At 41.3% G+C, this 21469-nt stretch overlaps 1 protein-coding gene across 3 annotated transcripts in view; it reads left to right on the top strand.

The window, feature by feature from the left end:
- The first annotated feature begins 282 nt into the window (after positions 1-282).
- Positions 283-21469, top strand: part of FRMD4A (FERM domain containing 4A) — a 326160-nt gene continuing 304973 nt past the window's right edge. For 2 of the 3 annotated variants that reach the window (XM_085512404.1, XM_085512419.1), the window contains exons 1-2: positions 283-599; positions 1045-1170. In XM_085512404.1, coding sequence (XP_085368530.1) covers positions 1126-1170 — 45 coding nt within the window. In that variant the 5' untranslated portion in view covers positions 283-599; positions 1045-1125. Of the gene's footprint in view, positions 600-812; positions 947-1044; positions 1171-21469 lie in introns of those variants that run through there. The other variant, XM_015872977.3, reaches the window with a different exon arrangement.

The following is a 21469-nucleotide window of genomic DNA, read 5'->3' as shown; positions in this document are numbered from 1 at the left end:
CTAGACTTAACCAGCTATGTCTCCACAATTATATATCACTGGGCTTCCGAGTGAGGGAAGGGAAGGGAAGGGAAGGGAAGGGAAGGGAAGGGAAGGGAAGGGAAGGGAAGGGAAGGGAAGGGAAGGGAAGGGAAGGGAAGGGAAGGGAAGGGAAGGGAAGGGAAGGGAAGGGAAGGGAAGGGAAGGGAAGGGAAGGGAAGGGAAGGGAAGGGAAGGGAAGGGAAGGGAAGGGAAGGAAACTGCTCTTTCCTGGCTGCTGCTTACAGGCAGTGCAGGCAGCATGATCAGAGTGCTGGCAGACTGGGCTGTGTAATCACATTTCTAGGAAGTGTGTTAGCTCCATGGGGAGCTGAGTCCATTTGAAAAGGAGGAGGAGGAAGAGACTTCTTTTTTTTTTCTGGTTGAGGTGAAAAGGGTCAGTGTGTAACCCAGCTCCTGCTGCAGTATGCTGACAGTAATCACTGCTGTCAAGTAAGCACCGCTGCTCCCTGGTTCGGGCTCCTCTTGCTCTGGTCTGTATTATGCATGCATCTGCTTTCACAAACGGGCAAAGCAGGGCTTTGCAAGAAGAGAGAAGCAGTTTACCCGTGTGGGAAGTGGTACGTTACGATGTTTGATGCTGTTTCTGTGCTAGCATTTCCAGGGCAGAGAAGAAGATACAAGGGCACAGCAGTTATATCCGATCTAAGCATGTATGTAGATAGAGGAAGAAGAACAGCAATTAAAAAGCAGTTAATTGCTGCGTGCGGGGCAGGGGGAGGATGGCTGGGACCTAACTTGTCACGTAGGTGTTTGATGTGTCCTCGCCGTGGCGGCGTGCATGCGAGCTTTAAATACCCTGCAGCTCCCGTATCTCCTTCTCTGCAGCAAGCTCTGCGTTTTCATTCTCCTCTTCTCTCCGGTGTAAAATTTGGCCTAGCTTAAGCCTCTTTCCCTGACTGAGAAGGTTATTCCCTTCCCTCCCCTCCTCCCCACCCCCTCGCCCATCCTCCCCTCCTCCTGCCAACGCTCTCCGACCCCGATTTGGGGTTTCTCTCCCTGCAGCCAGTCGTGGGCTCTGTGGATGCCGTGCCGTGACGGAGGGCCGAGGGCTGAGCCGAGGATTTGCATGTAGGAGGAGAGGCGATGGCCGTGCAGCGTGCACCCGAGGCTGCTCTCAGCCTGCTGATGGTGAGTGCCTGCTGCGAGCCGGTGGGGATGGAAGGGGGGTGAGGGATGCTGAGCCGCAGGGATGCAGGGCACAGCATCCTCAGAGTTCTGCCTGAGCCTCCACTGGGGCTTGTGCAGGTCCTGGGGAACTTTGCAAGGGGTTCATCTGGAGCTGATGAGGTGGAAGTGCCCATCCCATGGTATTTATAGTGCATCCTAATTGCCATGGCAGGGATCTGAAGAAGTCACCTTTCTGACCGGTGTTTGCATGCAAGATTTACATTGCGCTGTAGATGTTTCCTTTTGCTCCTGATATCACTGAAATGCAGGGGGGAGCTGGGTTTGTGCCTGCAACCAGGTGCTGGGGTGCTGTGTCACTGGGGGACCGCTGCTCTGAGCCTCTGTCGCCATTCGACTCACTGCAGCCCATGTCAGACTGCAGACCTGGCGATGACTGGCATTTATCTGAGCTATTTGCTGCAACGTGTTGAGCTACTGACCTACTTCCCCAACTTCTGCATATTAATAATAATTCAAAGAAGATTATTTAGCATAACACGTGGCTGAGTCCAGATACATCCTCTTGTTCTTCTGCAATTGAAATAAAACCCTTTTGGTGGTGTGTTAGAGAGTTGTTTAGTTTCACTGTTATGGGGTTTCTTTCCTCCTTTACTCCTGTTGCCATTTTCTATGTACTAGCATCAGGAACAATTTTAGTGTAAGATCTCTGCTGGATATTTTTTCTGCTGAAATGTCACTGTAATGTTCCTGCTGGAGAGCTGTTATAAGCAAAGAGCATGTGTGTGTGTGCACACAAATGCGTATATATGTATTCCATATATAATTATTATGGATCTCTTTTCCGGTGGCAGTAGGAAACTATCCCCAGCACTCAAAGACATGATGAGTTTTTCAAGGGCACGCTGCAGGATCTGTAGTGCTCAGGGCTGGTAACAAAGGTCAGGTAGAGAAAAGCAAATTTTATGTCCATTACTCAAAATGTTAAACATGCTATTAAACCACACCACAGTTAGTTTTGTATTTCCTAGGGACTAATGTGCTGTGTAAGCTCATTTAACTCCCTCTTGCTTACTTCTGGCCTTCTTGCCTTTTTAAATACCCTCCATCTTTTCCTCATTCAAGGATAAATTGTTGGGTGCCTGCCATCCCTTGCCATATAGGCTTTTAGTTTCACTGTGCTCTTAATTTCAAGTTCAACCTCTCTCTCTCCATCCCCCATACATATTCCTGGATCTGGCTGTCCATCAGTACTAACGTGCCCACAGTATTTTTCTCCTTAAATTTAACTTTCTGTAATGAACGGCCTTGTGCCAATGGCATTTTGTGGTGCTTAAGGTGTTTCTGCAGCTCTGGCCTGGATCCTTTGGATCTTTTCATCTTGGGCACAGACCTGGGCAAGGTTACTGAGGTGTGCCAGCCCCGTGTGGATGCACTGGGTGAGAGGCTCCTCATGGATGGTTGGAATGGTGATGGAAGGAATGTACTTCTGGACTTGGAGAGGACTTGTGTAACAACTTACTTTGGAATCACCTGGCACTTTAAATTCATAACGGGTGTGAAAAAAGAATGTTTGGGACTTAAAATGCTTCATCTTTCCATCTATTTGTTTTTTTTACTCGTTAGATTTTCTTGAGCTATCAGTCAGTTAAGTTAACTGAAGAAACCTGGTCCTCTCCACGTGGCTTTGGTTGCATGATTGAACAGGCTTCCCTAGAATCAATAATAAATTCTTGCATAATTCATCCCATGATGAGCAGCTATAATGGTGTCTCTTCCAGAACTGCCCCTCTCTAGAGATCAAAGAATTAGATGTCCTAGGGAAGTCTAGAGAGGTAGCTGTTAATATGCTGATGGGCTTTCTCCATTGAGAGCTCTGCTTTAGCAACAAGGAATATTTCAGTACAGCATTTCCCTTGCAATACCATGCAGAACATGCATCCAACACTCTAATTTTTCTAAGACATATTTGGCAGCAGCATTTGACAGTCACATTCAGTCTGAAAATATCCCCTTCTTGGTTGGTACTGAAAAGCAATTTGCAGGTTAAAAAAAGAACTAAGGTTCAGGGCCATTAATTGACTTTATACCGGAATTAGATGCACAGAAGTGTAACCTAAATTAGGAGTTTGATCATTCCGAACTCCTTTTTGGTCAATTAAGTGAGAAAGTGATCTCCAGGAGATGAGGTTTCCTTTGAATAGAAGAACCATGTATAGGACAAAGGTGTCCAGCATCAGTTAAAGCACAGGTATCCAGCATCAAAATGTCCCAGGTGGGTTGCACATGGCATTGCTGAGTCTCGGCCATGACAGTAGCTCACAGAACCTTGCCTGGTGTATGTTACCCAGCACATGGAGCTAACAGGGCCTAAAGCAGCTCCTAGACCAGCTGCTGCCATGTGCAGACAGAAGCACACAGGAGAATCCCATTAAACCAGTAGCCTTAAGTGGATAGGTCTGACTTTGGTGTGGTTACATAAACGTTGATGTACCAAAGACATTGATTTATCTGGATTGTATCTGTTTTTATTTTGGTCTTGTTTTCTAGCTTGTTTAATACTTAGATGATTTTCTCTTTTTTTCTTTATGAGCTTTTTTTCTCCTAGACCAGAGAAAAATCTCTTTAGAGGAAAGTTTTAATCTTAAACATGTATTTTCCGAACATATTCTTCTTATGCACAGACTGCAATATGACAGTAGAACTACATTTTGTTTCTTCTGGTGTCTGAAATTTACTGCAATTAACTCTGGATTGTGCCTGGCCATGTGGGACCCCTGCCTCTAACTTGCTGCAGTGATCAGAGGGCACAGGTTGGTTCATCATGGGGGAAACTGGGCAGAGCTGTGCGCTAAGAGCCTCTGCCTGTAGCATTATCTAATGCATAAAATGGGGCTTCCTCAGCTCCTGTGAAGCATGAAATAGCAAATACTCTGTCTTGTTAGGAACGATAACACCTGCTCTGTTAAGATCATTAATGCTGATGGGAATCAGTGCAATTCTAGTTGCATTTTATGTCTATCTTATTAGTCTGCTGTAAAATTTTAAAGCAACAGACATATTGATTGCATAAATTTTAACAGCACAGTAAGTTATGATTCCTGGTGTCTCTCGAGACAACATTACTGCTTGTCACGAAAATATCTCTTAAGGTCCTTCCCTTCAAACTGCTGTAGGTTGTAGCAATAATGCTAATTAATGAGCGTTAAGTGACAACAGAGGTTCAGATGAACAAGATATACAGCTTGGCATATACCAATTAGTCCAAAACATTCTTAAAATGGTACATAAGAGCAACACAGTTTTCTGTTTCTAGAAATTGTAGTTCAAGGCAGCTTCTCTCACCCTCTCCATCAAGTTGAAGCTTTCTTGTGTTTATAACCCAGCCTTGCTCTCCCTGGTCTGTATACACAACATTTTTCCTTCGACAAATAACACCATACCATTTAGGAAACAAGTGCTCTTAGTAAAGTAATGGTGACTGCTTGTGTTTGGAGGACTGTCTTTTATTTCAGAGCACCCTGTGACACTCTTCCTCTCTCTGAAAATTATTCTTTGTGCCTGAGTTACATTAAAAGCCGATGTTAGGATACGAGTGGATCTGAGATATTCTAGATGACCCCAACGAGGCGGGAGTCAGCTAACTCTGGAGTTACAGGGGAAAAAAGGCTTCCAACAGGGAATTCAGAGCATGAATTCAAGCTGTGTGTTCACATTGTTGCCTGAGATGAAGAGAAGGAAGCTGGATGACCCATGGTAAAGGCTGCCTGCCTCTGTGATTCCTTGTTCCCTGACTGAAGGCATTGCAACAGATCTCAGAGACAGAACATAGGGGTGTTTAAGGCCAGGTTTGATGGAGCCTTGGGCAACCTGGTCTAGTGCCTGATTTAGTGTCTGGCAACCCTGCCCTCAGCAGGGGCATTGGAACTGGATGATCTTTGAGATCCCTTCCAACCCAATCTGTTTTATGATTTTATGATTCTAACCTGCAGCAGGAGGCCATGTGAAAACTGACCAATAATTACACCTTGCAGAAACAATTGACATCCCAGTGTAATTGCCCACTGAATATCTCAGCTTAGCACTGTGCTTCTGGTTCCCCTCTCAGTAGGGATTTTCCTGGGTTGGTCTTCCATTTCTCAATCAAAGCTAAACTAAAATCCTTATAATAACATGAATCATATTAATCTGACCATTATCTTGAAGAACAGCACTAAATTATTCAGGATCTCCCCTAAAAACGTTCATACATACTAACTGTATTACTACTAAATCCTGTGAAGTCCATGCCTTCATTTGTTGACTTCTAAGCTGTTGGACGTCGTAGTCAATTGGCAAATTGGGAAACTGGATAAACAGGGCTAAGAAGCTCTACATGTTTTAGACAGAACTGAAGATCACCCCTTCCTCCCCCAACCCCCCTAACCCTCATACAGACAACCCAAACCTCTGCTCTCTCCCACTCAGATCTCTGGACAGATCTGCAGCAATGCAGCTTGGCTTGGAGGATCACACTGAAACCTTTGGGATCAGCAAAGTTTCACTGCAGGGATGAGGTCATTTTTTTCCTGCCTTCCTCACCTCAGCCTTAAATTATCTTTGTGTTGACAGTATGCAAAAGCCCTTGACATTCAAACCTCCTATCTGCAGCCTCATCTTCAGACTGCACTGACCTGGGAGATAAGCTGCAGCTGGCAATGCTCCTTCCATGAAAGCAACCCCTGCTTCTTTGTCACCCTTGTATGGGGTAGGAGTTGTTGCAGCCTTTGTTTGACACTGAGGGGGGTGATGTGTCAGCTGCTTGTGCTCCAGCCACAGGGCTCGGCTGCTTGGGAATGAGCAACACCTTCCCTAAGGAACTGGCTGCACAGCTGATGTCTGGCTCTCTCCAGCTCGACATCTGAAATGAGGTCTGTGGGGAGGACTGAACAGTGAGAAGTGGTGATTATGCAGCCCTCTCTGTGCTCCTTTTGCAGATGTTTCTGCTGTGCAGGTGTGTGGGCTTCATTCTTAGACTCACAGAAGCCCAGGCAGGAGGCAGTGATGTGTGGTGGCACTCAGGGATGCTTGGGGTGAACCCTGCCTGCTGGATGTTCCCTGCCACCTGGGAACTCATTTGCTAATGGGCTTCATGAGCAGCAAATAGCTGAGCTGAGCTGGTTGCTCTTTTGGGGGATGGAATGAGAGCGAATTCCTATTCAGAGTAGCACAACCTGCTACCTCAGCCTGATAATTTAGCTATTTCTTAATGATAAGATACTCTGAATTGTACCTGAGCAGTACTACAAGCTTCCATAAACTCAAAATAAGACTTCAAACACAGAGATTTAATTCATCTGAAAGAGATTAAACAGCATCTGGGATTACTCTTGGTTTCCCTGTGTTGGATGTTTCACTTTTCACCCACCTACAAGATCACTATCCCTTCGATTCCACTGCAGCACCTGCCATCAGTTTTCTTTATCCCTGTTCCTCTGCACTTAAGTTTTCCTACATTCTTGAAGGAGAATCGGGACATAATGCTTGCAAATCTGAATTCTCCCATTCATTACTGCACTTTAAAACAAGAGTAAGAATGTTTACAGGTTTATTATCTCTCTCTCTCTTTTTTTTTTTTTTTTTTTCATTGCGGATATGACTGTGCCTTTTATTTCAGCTTCTCATTCTGATTGACTGACAAAATGTTCTTTTCAGAGATGCACAGCCATTGACTTTTATTATTATTTTTGTATCATAGCGCAGAGCATGGCTATTTGTGGAAGTGAATTAGTGTGCATTTCAGTAAATGTTCATTATGAGTAATTAGAGCCTTTCTACAATTGGGGAAGTGTAACATATCAATGGTTTGAATAGATCGCTAAGGATGACAACTCCTCTTGTCAATAGATGAAAGAATAGTGTCACTCATTTTCTTACAATAAAAAGTAGTAGAAAAGTTGACTGATATCACTAAAACAAAATAAAATGTTGTAATTACCACAGTTAAAATGCAATGCTATGAATAGCTACTCATACAAGGGAAGGGCTTGTAACATTGGGTGACTGCAATTATTCAGCTCTTTGCCTTCTGGTTACGAATGTCATACTTCCATAATTACCGAACTCTTAAGTTCTCAGTGTGGCATAGATCCAGCCCTCTGACAGGCTAATGTGGTTAGTCATCATGGCTCAGAGACTTACACAAATCCCACGTGGTTCCTTTCTCATTAAATCCCATGAAAATGTAAATTTTCAAGATTTGGTGCCCATAGCTGTTGTGCTCAGGTGGCTGATTAGGTGTGCTCATTGAGTCTACCAACAACTGCAACAACTGCTTCTTTTCATGTGTTTTCCTGAAAACAGAACACCCCAACTGTATGTAGGGTTGGCGAAGGGGACTGGACCAGATTTAGGCTCTCTCTGTCCAATGTGCTGAATCCAAGCCTACATAGCCACTGTAATTGCTGACAGGGCATCAGTGTTCCACGCTTGCCATCAATGACAAATTTCAGGTAAATGGATGTACATCCATTTTTTACCCCATATCTCTTTATTCTCCCTTTTAAAAATATCAACAAGTATGGAAATTTGTAGAAAGGAGTTGAAATTAGTCATTTAACAGAATCACAGAATCGTAACGGTTGGAACCTTGGTAAATCATTTAGTCCAACCCCAGTGTTAAAGCAGCTTCCCTACAGTAAGATTCAATGGATAAGGTCCAGGTGAATTCCGAACATCTCCAGAGAAGGACACTCTACGGCCTCTCTGGGTAGCCTGTTTCAGTGCTTTGCCACCATCAAACTAAAGAACTTCTTTCTCATGTTCAGATGGAACTTCCTGGAAGTTCAAATGGAAGTTCTCTTTCATCATGAGGTTTTAATGTTAGTGAGTAACAAACTAACCTGAACACATCACCTCCTTCAAGTGATGTGCATTCTCTTGTTTAGATGAATGTTTGGTTTGCCTGGAGATGAAACTCTAAAAGTCTATGACAAGAGGCTCCTCCTCCTTTCCTTTTGAGGGTCCCATCACAGTCCTACTGAGAGCCCAATTAACATATACTTGTTCATCAGCAATTCCTGTGACCAGGCAGCTATTCTGAATCTCTTGGTGGAAGCTAGTGTGTGTGTTGAAGTCATCCTCAAAATGTCCCCTAGATATAAAGAGATCTATAGAAGTGTCTGCTTATATTTCAGAGAAATAAAAACAGTAGTGAATGCCAAATTAGTAAACTTATTGAGAGGAATGGACCTACACACAAAACGTTAGCACTTTCTTACATCCTTCATAGCATTAAAACTAGTAATCCCTAGATGAAAACCATCACCAGTTAGTGTTAGTCTTGTGCTTGGCTTTAGCCCTATGAGATTCCAAAAGTTTGTGACAATATCTAAATGTCAGCAAGTGATCAGGAACAATGAGATTTGAGCCCATTTGTTTTCAGGATATGATGCTCAAATAAAATGTAAGAAATGACAGCAGCCATATACCCTGATATTCTCTGTAGATCTATTTCAGGCACAGAGATTCTGAAGCATCGTACAACTTGGTAAAGCAGAATATCCCTTCTCTTTTATATCTTCACACAGAGTGCCCACTTGCTAACAATAGTTTGTTCTCTACAGAGCATTCCCCTCTGTCTTCCCTTCTCTCCACCCACTGACAGCCACCAGAGAGCTGTAGATTATCTTGGGGGAGGCTTTACTAGTATAGAAGCAGAATTCACACAGAGCTTTGCTCTACAATATTTTTCCATCTGTGGGTAGACTGTGATGATCATTGTATTGCAAGACACTCTGGTTTTCTGGTTTGGCTTCATGTAATTTGTGCGAAGTTAAAGGAGGAATGTTGTAGAACATATGTTTGGCTTAATATAGGTTTGATTTCCCTTTTATTTTTTTATTATTATTTATATATATGTATATATATATATTTACATTAATATATTGAAGTAAAATCTGGGGCATCTCCACAGTAAATAAGATTGAGATGTTTTTCATTTTTGAGTAATATGAGGCTAACTGAGCCACAGCGGTCAAAGCACACTGTGTTTCCTGGTAATTAATTGCCGGCTGTGATAGCTGACTGCATAAAACTATGCTTTGGGCTATTAACCTCAGGTCATTAGTACTCAAGGAAATGTCTAGTGAAGGTCATTATTGCTGCTGTTATATAAGCTATTGAAATAGAAAAAAAAAAGTTGGCATGAGCTCTTCAAAAACCCATTTTCCCCATTCTATTCTCTTTGCAGAGATTGAGGAGCAAAGTCTGTTCTCAATTATTCTGTACTGAAATTGATTTTTTTAGAAGATTAGAGTTTGCCCTCATTCTTAAAAGCAGGGACCAAATAGCTGGAGTGTTGGAGAGAATGGTCATCTAGCTTTACAAAGCTAAAAGTGCTGGCATTCCCAGCGGATTAGAGCAGGTTGTGCTTTATGGCCATTCCCAAGGGACTGGATGAAGGCTGAGCAAAAGCCCTACCACTCATGTTAGTTGTCAGAGAAGGTGTGGCTTCTTATTGGATTACTGGTATTGGTGTCGTGATAACTCAGGCTCGGTTTGATTCTTGTTTAGTTCATTTGGCGATCGACCAAAATCACAAAAAACAACCCTCATTCCTGTTATCCTACTGCCCACAGAAGGGCTTCTTACTTCCATCTCAAGCAGGAACTACCAGGAAATCTGTGTACTTTGCAGCCCCTCAGACTGCTCTGTATGTCAGAGCACCCAGAGCAGGAGGCTGATATTTCTACTGACAACTAAAACTCTGAAATCACAGTTCTGAAAATGATGAATAATGTTTCTTCCTCTGGCAGACTGGTGTGGTTAGAAATTCCTTAGTTTCTGGTTAAAGACAAAAAAACTGCTAACAAAACCAAACATGTCTTTGTTTAAAGAGACGGTAATACAAGCACTTATTTGCTACATTAAATATGGTTTTATATTGGGTGAGTCTTTCATGCAGACCCAGATCCTTGAATCAATTCACTGGCTTTCATGAGATTGTGAGGAAGCAAATCATCTCTAAGGAAACAGAACTAGAGACAGCAAAAGACACAGCAATGGTATGACAAAAACGATGGGGAAATTTTGTACCTTCCCAGAGTTCCTAGCAGTGTCCTTTCCCCTCCTTGAAATTTTGTTTTGGAGTCAGGAATTAAGCAATTCCTAATGAAGAGGCTTGTATTACCCTCTTCATCACTATAGAGACTTATTTTTTCATCATCCTCACTGAGACATACAAGCAAAGGCTTATTTGTTCAGAGTCATTTACTTCTGATGGATTTCTCCTCTCGAATTCTCTTCATCCTCTGTATTTTATATTAGATAACAGCCCCTTTGTTGTCCAGCGCCTTCCAAGAGGGAAAAAGCAAAACATACTGTTTGCATTAGTATGAACACAAATGGTTTTTGCATTATAGGGGCTCTTAATCCAATTATTTCATCTATTTTACTACTTTGGAAAAGTAGTGCTTAGGTCAGTTTAGGGAATTTCTGGATTTTGGATGCATCATCTACATTTGAATGGCTAGATAATCATCTGTGAGAAGTTTCCCTTTGATTCACCAATAGGAATTAAACCTTTTTTGTGAAGTCCAGAGGGTATCTAGTGTCTTGGAGATGGATCCTATTTGAATGTTCTGGTTTGGTCTGTCTGTTGTTAGAGGTTTATGGGAAATACCACTTCCAAGTAGAGATTTTACCCTAATATTTCTTTATTTCTCTCCAAAAAAGGTGATTGTTCTCTCACTGTGGAACAAAAGTGTTTGTTGTGGCTAACCCTAAATGCATTTGGGGAGGAGAGGAGTGAATGAGTGTAATTCATTTGTGCAATTAAATGTATACTGAGATTTATCAGACATTTTTAAGGCTGTATGACCACACAGAGAAATGAGACTGAATAGGTGACAGCAAAATAAATATCCAAGCAACCACCATCATCACCCCCAACAACAAGTAAAAAACCCAGCCGACAAAGAAACAAAGCAGGGAAGTTTTGTGCATAATGGGAGTAAAGGAAAGCAAATCCTTTCTGAAATGTGCTCGATTGAAGGTATGATAGAGTAGGAGAGGCTTTATTGCCAAAGCCTATACACACAGAATAATAGTCATATCAGAGTAAGAAAATGGTCAGTTTTAATTTTTAATAATCTTTAATTAAGTAAGCATTCACAACATTTTGGGTATCAGTGCATTAGCATAACTGCCTCTGGCTAGCCAGAGTCATTATTTCCATTCGTAGTTCAGTGTCAATTGATTTCTCCATGGTCAATAATTGTAGTATTGAGTCTGTTTAAGTTCCATGAAACCTGAACCATTGCAAAAAACATTCCTGTCTGAAGGAGGAGGGTTTGATCTTTGTTCTCTTAGGATCAAGTGGGGAAGGGAGTGTAAATCCATATAATTCTATTTATCTCTGTGACATTTCTTCCAATTTCTAAAGATGCCATCAAAAGAATTTGGCTCATTGATCTCCAAAGTCTTAGAGAATTTCACACTCTGAGCTGAATGCTGTGACCCATGCAGTCAGCCTATTTCTTTTCACTGGCAGAAGTCCTTACCTTGATCAAGATAGCAGGATTTGCTGTATGAAAGCTACGAATCTTAGAGATTATTATTGGTTTACTGGTGGAATATTTATTTTCAAATAGAAAGGAATTCTTGCTGATGAGTCATTGCATGCATTCACTACCTTGATATTTTGGGGTGCTGAGGCTACAATTTCAATGAGGCTGGGGTATGGAAAATGGTCTATAATGTTTCTGATGTACAATTAAAGTGCCATCTGCCTCTGTGATGCAGCAGATGTATAATTGATATTCACTGCTGATTTACCACTTGATTTTTTGCAGACACTGAATGCTGTAATTGTTTATACAGTATGATCCTAAATACCCATGTGAGAATTTTTGTCCTCATATGTTCCCTACCAGAAGTATAACTACGTCCTGAATACTCAGAAGGTGGATTCATTAAAAGATAACTTACCATTAGCTAACCCAAAATCTTACAGTAGCCTTGTAAATAAGTTAGGAGGGAGTTTTCAAAGGGAGTGTCTTATTCCTGCATGGTTTAGTATAGAAAAGCTTGTTGGGAAAAATTAAAATGCTGATCTGAAACCTGGTTACACTGTGGTTGATGTGGAATTCTTCTAGATTAAAGAAAAAGAGTTTATTTTTTTGTCTTTGGCAGAGGTGAGAACATTCTGAGGGGGAAAAAATGATGTCAAATAAACCCAAAAGGTCAACAGAGACATCAAAGGAGCTCTTTTCTCCAGGGTGATGACCATTTAAATAAAAAAAAAAAAAACAGAGATAAAAACCACAGCAGTCAGTTCTAAACGCATGGAAAAACAGAGATGTGTTACTTTATTTTTTGTGCTGTCATTACTTACAGGGAATGCAATTGCTCAAATTGTGATTTTAATTTTACTCCATGAGTGGCTTCTAAGATGTTCCATCTGAAAATACTCGAGGTCTAAATCTGTTCATGCTGAAAGGAAGAGAAATGTTGCCAGTAACTTCAAGGGCAGAAGGTTAGCAGCCCTGTTTTAAGCTGCTGCCCTTCTTTTTGACAGCAGTGGCTTTTACTCACGTCACTTAAACTCACTGTGGAGCAGCAGCGATTGTGCAGGGCTTTGCATTCAGCTTCAAAGGAAGGAAGAATTCATGATATGGAGTCTGAATCTGACTGCACTGCAAGTGATGTTGTATGTAATCATTTCTCAAGAAGGGAAAAATCTCAAGTCAGTTCTCCAAATGCCCAGAGAAACCAGAGTCTATTTTCTTGCAGCTTGTACCCTTTTCACAAACCATTGTCTGTACATGGCACCCAGCATGATGTAAAAGAGTCCCCTGTGTCTTCTGAAGGCTGAACATTTGCTCTTATATTTCAGTGCATTCAGTGGTAATAACAGTCTGATTGTGCCTGAAGGACATTGTGGCTGGTCGTTATGCCATGAAATGACCTTAACTCAGGTGGTAGCGTAAGTGGATGACCAAGTGAGGGTCTATGGATGCTGCAGAAGGAAAAGACAGGAATGTAAGGAAGGATTTGGGGTTGGGAAGTGGTATGAAATAAGGAAATAGGGCTGTGGGGCATTGCAGATTAGTCCTTCAAGTTTCTTGCTGTCTAAAGAAACCTGTCAAGTTAATAAACAACAGAGAAGAAACCTAAAAGAAACTATAATAGTGGAAATAATAGAGCTCTTAAACATTAATGTGGGAAGGTAACCATAACCAGTATGCTTAATATTTCCCATGTAGTTCCTTGTTAAGGTCTCCTTGGACTCCTGAATGTAAAGCAGTGACATCTGAAGGAGATAAACTTCATACTGTTGCCTGTGTGCATTTTTTATTGGCATGCAGTATCTTTCTCTAATTTCTGTAACAAGCCTTTGGATGTATCTGTAGCATAAAAGCTCATCTTTACATGCCAAGGTTCATACTTAGTGGAAAGTGCCCTGAGGAGAGGAAGGATGGGGTGTCACGGCATGGGTAAGGAAGTACTTGGGCTGAGCCTGGAGCATGTTGGGAAGCACACAAGAAATTAGGAGGCTGCCTGATAGAGAAGGATATGCAGAAGGGACTCAGCCATGATTAAAGGGAGCTGGAAGCTTGCTGGAAGCTGGAAGCCTAAAGCTGGGATGTTGGAAAGGGCAGGTCCAGTATCTCCTAGTGTTCTAACTCAGCTACCCTCTTAGGGTACTCAGAAGAGCAATACTCAGATGAGCAAATCAGCCATAGAGAAAATGGTTTGGAATATTAGTCACCAACTGCCTGAATGTTCAGTTCCTATTAGCACAAACTGTCAACAAAATGTGGGTTTTGTCGCTATAATTTGTCTGCTTAAAAAACGATACTTCAGCAATAAATTTTACATTTTATTATAATTAAAAAGTCTCAAAGTGAATTTTTGCTGGATACTTATCAGCTTCACAACTCATAAAAATGACTTGAATGTGTGGATCTGATTTTATTCCAGCAGCACAGAGGACTAATTGAGGATAGCAGTGGAGATGAGTGGGTACAGTACACTTTATGGAGTGGAATGCAGGGGAAATCTGTCCCAGTTCCACACTGCTGGTGTGTTTGCATAAAACAGGTTCTAGGGAAGGTTGAGAACTCACCCAAGGAGCAGGGATATGGACTTCTGAGTGCTTCCAGAACCAGGACACTCAGGGGTATGTTCAGCGGGTAAGTTTGCCTTCTGGGTCACAGAATCATAGAATCCAAGAACAAAAGAATGACTTAGGTTGGAAGGGACCTTTAAGCCCATCCACTTCCAACCCCTGCTGGTAGGTTGGTGTCTACCTACCAGATCAGGCATCCAAGACCTCATCCAACAAGGTTTTTCTCCTCTCCACTTGCTTCTTGTCTTTCCTTGTACCTCAGTTTTATCAGTTTCAACTCTAGTTCTGCCAGTCTAAATGAGAAAATATCTTCTATATGAAACATCTCTGAGCTGCAGCATTTACAAAGGCACAACAGTGTGAGAAACCACAGCAAGGACATCCAGAGCACAACAACATCTGGAGGGGAAATCTGCTGTAATCAGAAAAGGTGTCATTGCCAGAATCAGATTGTCTGGAGGTTTCCTTCTGGTAAGCAGTAAGCATCAGCTGCACTGTGTCCTACACAGTACAAGAGAGGTACCATTCTACTACCTCCTTGGGTCACATTGGGTTTGTCAATATTCTTATCAAAGACCCACTGTGAAGTACCTCAAAATGCAGTCCTCCTCTGAAGCAAACTTTGTCTGTGGTCCTACATGTTAATATTTCATCCCACTGGGTAATTTTTCCTTCTGGAATATTCCCTCATCAATGTGAAGGACCTTGCAGGGCAACAGACTTTGCAGGACAGAAGTTGAGGCAACTGTAGCTGAAAGTTAAGTTTGCAGGGAATGTTAAATGTTAGCCTGTGGAATGATCTTTGCCATCCAAAGAACCAACCCAGTCATAGAATCATATCATAGAACTACTACAGTTGGAAAAGACCACTAAGGTCATCCAGTCCAACCATCCACCAATCACCAATATGCCCACTAGATCATATCCCTAGGAGCTACATCAACCCTTTCCGTAAGCACCTCCAGGGATGGTGACTCCGCCACTTCCCTGGGCAACCTGTTCTCATACCTCACCACTCTTTCTGAGAAGAAATTCATCCTAATATCCAACCTGAGTGTGAGTTGTACTTACATCCCAGCTGAGATGTATGTGGCCACGTGGATGCTCCATCTGTCCTTTTGCACTTTGTGCTCTTCCATGACATTTTGGGTGAATTTATTTTCCATTACTCTGCAACAAATAAAATCTAACTTTTGTGTGTATGCTGGGGAGCAGTAACTACAACTGCATCTCAGCTGTGGCAGATATGGTGAGGTTATCATTCCCTATTGTACTATTTGTACCACTGTATAAGAAAGAAGAAAAGTCATGTTTTTTGAAGATTAGCCTACATTTTTAGCACAGGATAGAACAGTATTGGCAGTGGTAGATGGATGTGCTTTTTTCCCCTTAGAAAGAAGAGTGGACCTCCTGCTAGGAATTCATTGCTCCTATCTCCCTCTCTCCATACCAGCAGTCAGCCAGGACCACCCTAAACTTATTCCCTTGCTCTCAGTCATACCTCTATATGCCACCGTGTGTTTGATTTAGTATGACTCCCAGATTATTGTTGGAGGCAGGGGCTATACTGTAACAGAAACTCCACAAATATTGTAAAATAACATATATATATATTCCTTTTCATTTTTGCTTCCAAATCTTTTAGATCATTGTAAATTGGACATTTGTCTCACTTGGCTGGTAAGGATGACTGCATTCTTTATAAGTTTTCCTCTAGGGAAATTTACAGTGAGATTTAAATACAATGTGAATGGTCCTCTTTAAAGTTGCATATGCTAGAGGAATGTGACTTATGAATCCTGTTAGCAGGAATGGCTGCATAAGAATATCAAACACTTACTCAAATCAAGATTTTGCTGTGATGCATCTTGCACTTAAAGGGTTGCTATAAATTTTGCACTGTGCCAAACATTTTTATGTAACTCAAGTATGTGGGCTGTGTTTGATGTTCATAAAAATTGAGTCCACTTCACTTTTGTTGCTGACTGTTAGAGGAACACATGTATGTATGTGTAGCTGAACAGAATTAAAACTCATCTGACTGCAGTGTCAACAACTAAAATCGCTGTGGCCTGCAGTAATATTAGGAGAGAATATTAAACTGCAGATAAAGCATCCACCTTGTGTTGGGAAGACCAGTGTTATTTTCATAATTTCTAGTGGCCTACACAGGTGGCAACTTTTGCGTGGAGTAAATTTAACTAAATAGCTTCTCTTCTCTGAAAATTGTCTGTATGAAATTTGCTTAGTGAAGTGAATATATGGACTATTATGGATCAGTCTGCAGCCCCTTTCTGGCCCAAGGCTAAGCTAGGGGCTGGTTGAGGATGGCGTTCTTGTAGCCTGCCAGCTTAATGGTACCTATGGAATCATACTGGAAGAGACAAGCAGACCAGCTAGATTAGAGGACAAGTCAGCAGCTTTGAAGCAACCAATGCACCCAGAGATTGAATAGTTTCTGTCATTCTGGGGCAAGTTGCATAGCAAATAGCCCAGGTCTACAGAGTTCTTTCTCTTATCTGCTGTCCTACTGCAAGAGACAGTGACGGGTCTGAGCTGGGACAGAAGTGTGTGCAGACTTCTTTGGATGTTGTCTCAAACTGCCTCTCTAAAGATGAGGCCATTTCACAGTGAATGGGTGAGATGATCGCTGTATATCTGAAGGTGATCTTAAAACCCTCTTATGGGGGAAAACAAGGGCTATAATGTTATATTTTCGTTTGTTTTTCTGAGCAGTGCCAAAGGGTTTTGTATCTTTGGGTCAACCCTTGGAATCCTGCTGAATCAGGACATAAAATTACTGCAGGTATGAGATGTGTGCAGTAATCATTCTGGGTCAGCCAGCTGTGGATTGCAATATTCGGCAGAGTTATTGCATTTGCCCATGGATCGCAGCCGTGTATCTACTCTCCCTCCTACAGTCACAGGAGAGGAGGGGAGCTCAGCTCTGTGCTTCACCCACTCCATCTTACCCATCTCACTGTCCGAGTTCCCAGCTCTTTCCACCTACTGAACACACCTGTGCTGCATTATTGATTATTCTTAATAAAAAAAAAGAGTTATTTTCTCCACTTGTTGGCTTGTTCTGTATCACTCTGCTGGTTGTTGCAAGTCACTGAGGTGATGAAAATGCCCACCTTTATCATGAATTTTAGAGGTAGAAGAGGGAAAACTTGGCTAGTCAAGTCAACTAGCTTTGTTTCATTTGGTATTTGATTTTCTTTTTCATCTTTGTCCCTATGTACCTTTATGGTACAAAGAGTTTTATTTTTGTTATCTGGTAGCAATCTACCAATAATTCAGTGGTAGCTGCCTGTTTTTAATCCTCAGCTTCTAAGCCTCAAAATACTAGATCTGAATTTCAAGGACTAGATTTCAAGCATAAGCAGTGATTTCCCCTGTGCCCTTCAGCAGGCTTCTTCACCTCTTGGTATTTACATTTTTCTAAATGGGGTCAACATTTTCTTTTTAATAAGACATTTTTGCATGTCTACAGTGTGCTATTTTGGCAGTCCAACAATCCAATAGCAATAGAGGGGAGCAATTAAGCAGGTTCATGACCTATGCACAAAGATGAAAATACAGTGAATTAAAAAGCAACGTTACTGGAGTGGTTTGAAACTCTTCCTCCTAACCAAGGGGTATTTGCACAAGTAGAGGTTCATGCTTCAATGGACAAGCCTGAGGTGCTAGATGTGACTTCTAGCTTCCTAGAAACTAAATTAGACATCATTAGGAATCTCACAGTGAATGCAACCTTGACACAAGCTGTAACAGTGATGGGAACTTTCAAAGAAAACTTTCTGACCAAGCTGTTCCAGGCCCCCTCTGAATGACTCGCAAATTATAAAGTTCAACCATTTGCATTTAGAGCTCAAAGCTGTTTCTTTGATTGCTAGTGATGTTGATTCAGGAAAGAAAAGCTTTCTAAAATGGAGACTATTTTCATGTACCACACCAAAGGCAAATGAAGAAATGTTTGTTGCACATAGCTTTTTATTTTGTTTGTCATGCAGTATATTGCTTTTTATTTTGTTTATCAAATTCAGCCTTGATCAAATATCTAAAAAGCCAAAAATTAGGAGGGATCAAAATGAGATTTACCAACTGATGTGTTAGTCTCTAGTTTTTTAACAGAATTAAAACACTAAACATGTTCATCTAGCCGTAAATTCCTGTCCTGAATTCTACTGCACAGTTGTCACAGATCTTAGCTTTGGATTCATGCTACAGGATCAGTGCATGCACTCCTATTTTGTTTATGCCTGGAACATGTAGTTCACCTATAAACTCATGGTATGAACTACCTTTTCTGCACATCCTCACAACCAGAGCTCTCTGAAGGTGAAAGACAGGAGATCAGCCTCCTACTCCAAGAAAGAGCTCTCATGTCTCATTACACGAAAAAACAAAGTGAAATTCTTTATGTTTAATAGCATTTTCATGCAGGTTTTCATTAAACTGTTTGTTTGCCTGCTGGCAGAAGGTTCTTGTCAATATTTAAAATAAATCATAGAATCCTTATAGTTGGAAGGGACCTTTAACAAACCCAGCTAAAAAATGGCAACAATAAACATTAATAAATAGAAAGTGGAGCAGTGTAATGGCAGACAGCCAACTTACAAAAGATTGTGTACTTTGAATCTTTCACAAGGCCACTGAGAAATGCACAGTGAAATCTATTTTCTGGCTAAAATTAAATACTAATCTGGGTGGCTGCTACTTGAAAATGCCATCAGATTTGACTTGATTCTTGGAGGGTTTTGTTTTAAATGTGAAATAGTGACAGAAAAATGGCACCAGAAATGAAAATAAGGACCGTAGATTAGAATTTTCTTCAAATGTTTAAAGCAGGATTCTCAAATATGCACTCACAAAGGAATCTGGGTATTAATACGATCCATATTTCAGTCAGCAAGATGCTTCGTTGAGTTGTAGTAAAGTTCTTGTGTCAAACTGCAGCTTTCATATGGTAAAGTGTTAAAAGATGTAGTACATTTTGGAGCAATTGGTTTCACCTACTGAGATATGAAGGGCTTCATCCTTCTGTCCCTGAGGTTGGCTCCTCTTCAATGGGACTTGTTTGTCTCAGCTCAGACTTGTAAGGGATGAGCCTGTGGCCCTCACTCTGCACAGAAGTGTGAGTAGGCAGCATGAAGAAGGTGCATCTGAAGTGCACAGCCATCATGGGTGGATCAACCTGACTTCAGGTCTGTGCATAAAAACCACACTTCTCTAGCTTGCAATAGTCTTAATGGCGTTAAAGGAGAAAGTAATAAAAAATGGGATCAAGTGAACATCCAAATGCTAGGCAAGTCCAATCAAAATCTGCTTTTTCAGAATACTGAAATCTAAAGAAATTTGAAAATTCACTTTTCTGACATCATCTTATGTCCCTTAGGCTGAGATCCATGTCCCCTAGAATACAGCTTTCAGATTCAAAAGCACAGTTAAAGTGCCTGTGCATAGAGAAGGAGTTTATGCTCTTACCATCCATGGAGACACAGTCAGTGGAGTTGAGACACGGCTGCACCATGAGATACCTGCTTTAGGAAGCGCTAAATTCTGCCAGTGATGGTGTTGACTGATGTGCAGGGAATGAGATTCCATAACTCTGTCAAAGGCCCTGAGTTCCATTTGAGATGTCTTAAGACATTCATATATGAATTTCTGGTGGTGGTGACCCAAATGTTTCCAGAATAAAACCTTCAGACACTCACATCTCTGAATCCTAACCCAAAGCAAGATTGCATCCTGGTTCTATGCAAGCATACAGGGACATAGATTAGATTAGATTTGATTAGATCAAAGACTATTTTGCTGACATCTCTTCCCATTCTACTATGTGTATGAGTGAATGAGGGAAATTATCTGTGAGGGTAAAAGATGCAATTTTCACCTCAGGATAAAAGCAGTGAATACAGCAGTGTTTCTAAGGCTCAATCCCTGTCTCCATTATGGCAACTGAGTGTTCATTCTCCCCTGGGGAGGATGGAAGTAGGTTGTGCCTAATGACACAACCCAGACTGTGTGAACAAGCAGAGGTGACCCTCACTGCCCTCCTCCCTGGTATTATTAAATTTTTTAGATAAGCGTGTATATTAGCTTTAAAATCAGTAACAAGAAAATCTGTGATAGGAAAATTGTAGCAACAGACACATTCTTTCAGACCTGTGCTGAGGTATTTTAACTTTGTTGTACTTTTAACAACATTTTTTCTCTACAACAGTGCTACAAGCAGGACGTAACTGCAACACTGCTCCTTCAAGACCCAGAATTTGTATTATGTTGGTGTTAGCCACTAATAGGATTCCAGTACAAAGCACTTTAATCCATTGCTAAGTGAGTGGCAGCGTAGTAATACGGTTTGTGTAAAGGACACGGCTCGCACACTACTTCTGCTCTTCAAAGATTTAGTTTTCTAATCTTCTGCAAAAGTCTTTGTTCAGATTTCTGGAAGTATGTTATAACTGCCCACACACACATTTAAATATTATCTCCAGCCCCACCAATATATTTGCTGCAAAACCCAGTCTATAATTAGTTATGCTTTCAGACTGTGAATCACCATATAATGGTATGTTGTTAGAGTTGGAACTATTATCTTTAATATTTCAGCAGGCTAATTGCTAATGCAGTTTTAAGGCCCAGTAGAGTTGTCACCAACTGATCATTAGTTTCATCATCACCAAGAGATACAGCTCCTACAGCTTGAGTTTGACATCTGGTCAAGTACAGCGTGTCAGCCTCATGTTTGAGTTGGGGATAAAGGATATTCCAGCCTCATTTTTAATATTTCAAGTTTCAGTGTTCATGCAGAAATATATTCATATGTTCTCTGATGCTCACATTGGTGCTTGTGAGCTGGTGAAATCTGGGGGTTTAAAGCAGTGTGTGGCTGAGGACATGCCACTTTCCTCAACTTGATTTTATACTTGGTCTTTCAAGTTGGGTAACTTTGATCTTTTCCTACAGTCAAACTAGTTGTTTGAGACAATTATTTGGAATTCATCTGAAAAATTAGAGCCTACTGAATACAGATCTAAGTGAGACTAGGGTTGCTTTATAATATAAGTTATATCCAAGTGTAGACTCTGGTCAGTGCTGCCTAATTTTGGTTACATGAGTCACACACTAAACTCCATTGGTTTGACTTCATATGCTACAGTGGGTGCTTCAGACCATTTGTTC

This window comes from Coturnix japonica, chromosome 1, assembly GCF_054131305.1.
Source record: "Coturnix japonica strain WE chromosome 1, WE-NBRP24, whole genome shotgun sequence".
Taxonomy (NCBI): domain Eukaryota; kingdom Metazoa; phylum Chordata; class Aves; order Galliformes; family Phasianidae; genus Coturnix; species Coturnix japonica.
This window is presented reverse-complemented; position numbering and strand designations above follow the sequence as displayed.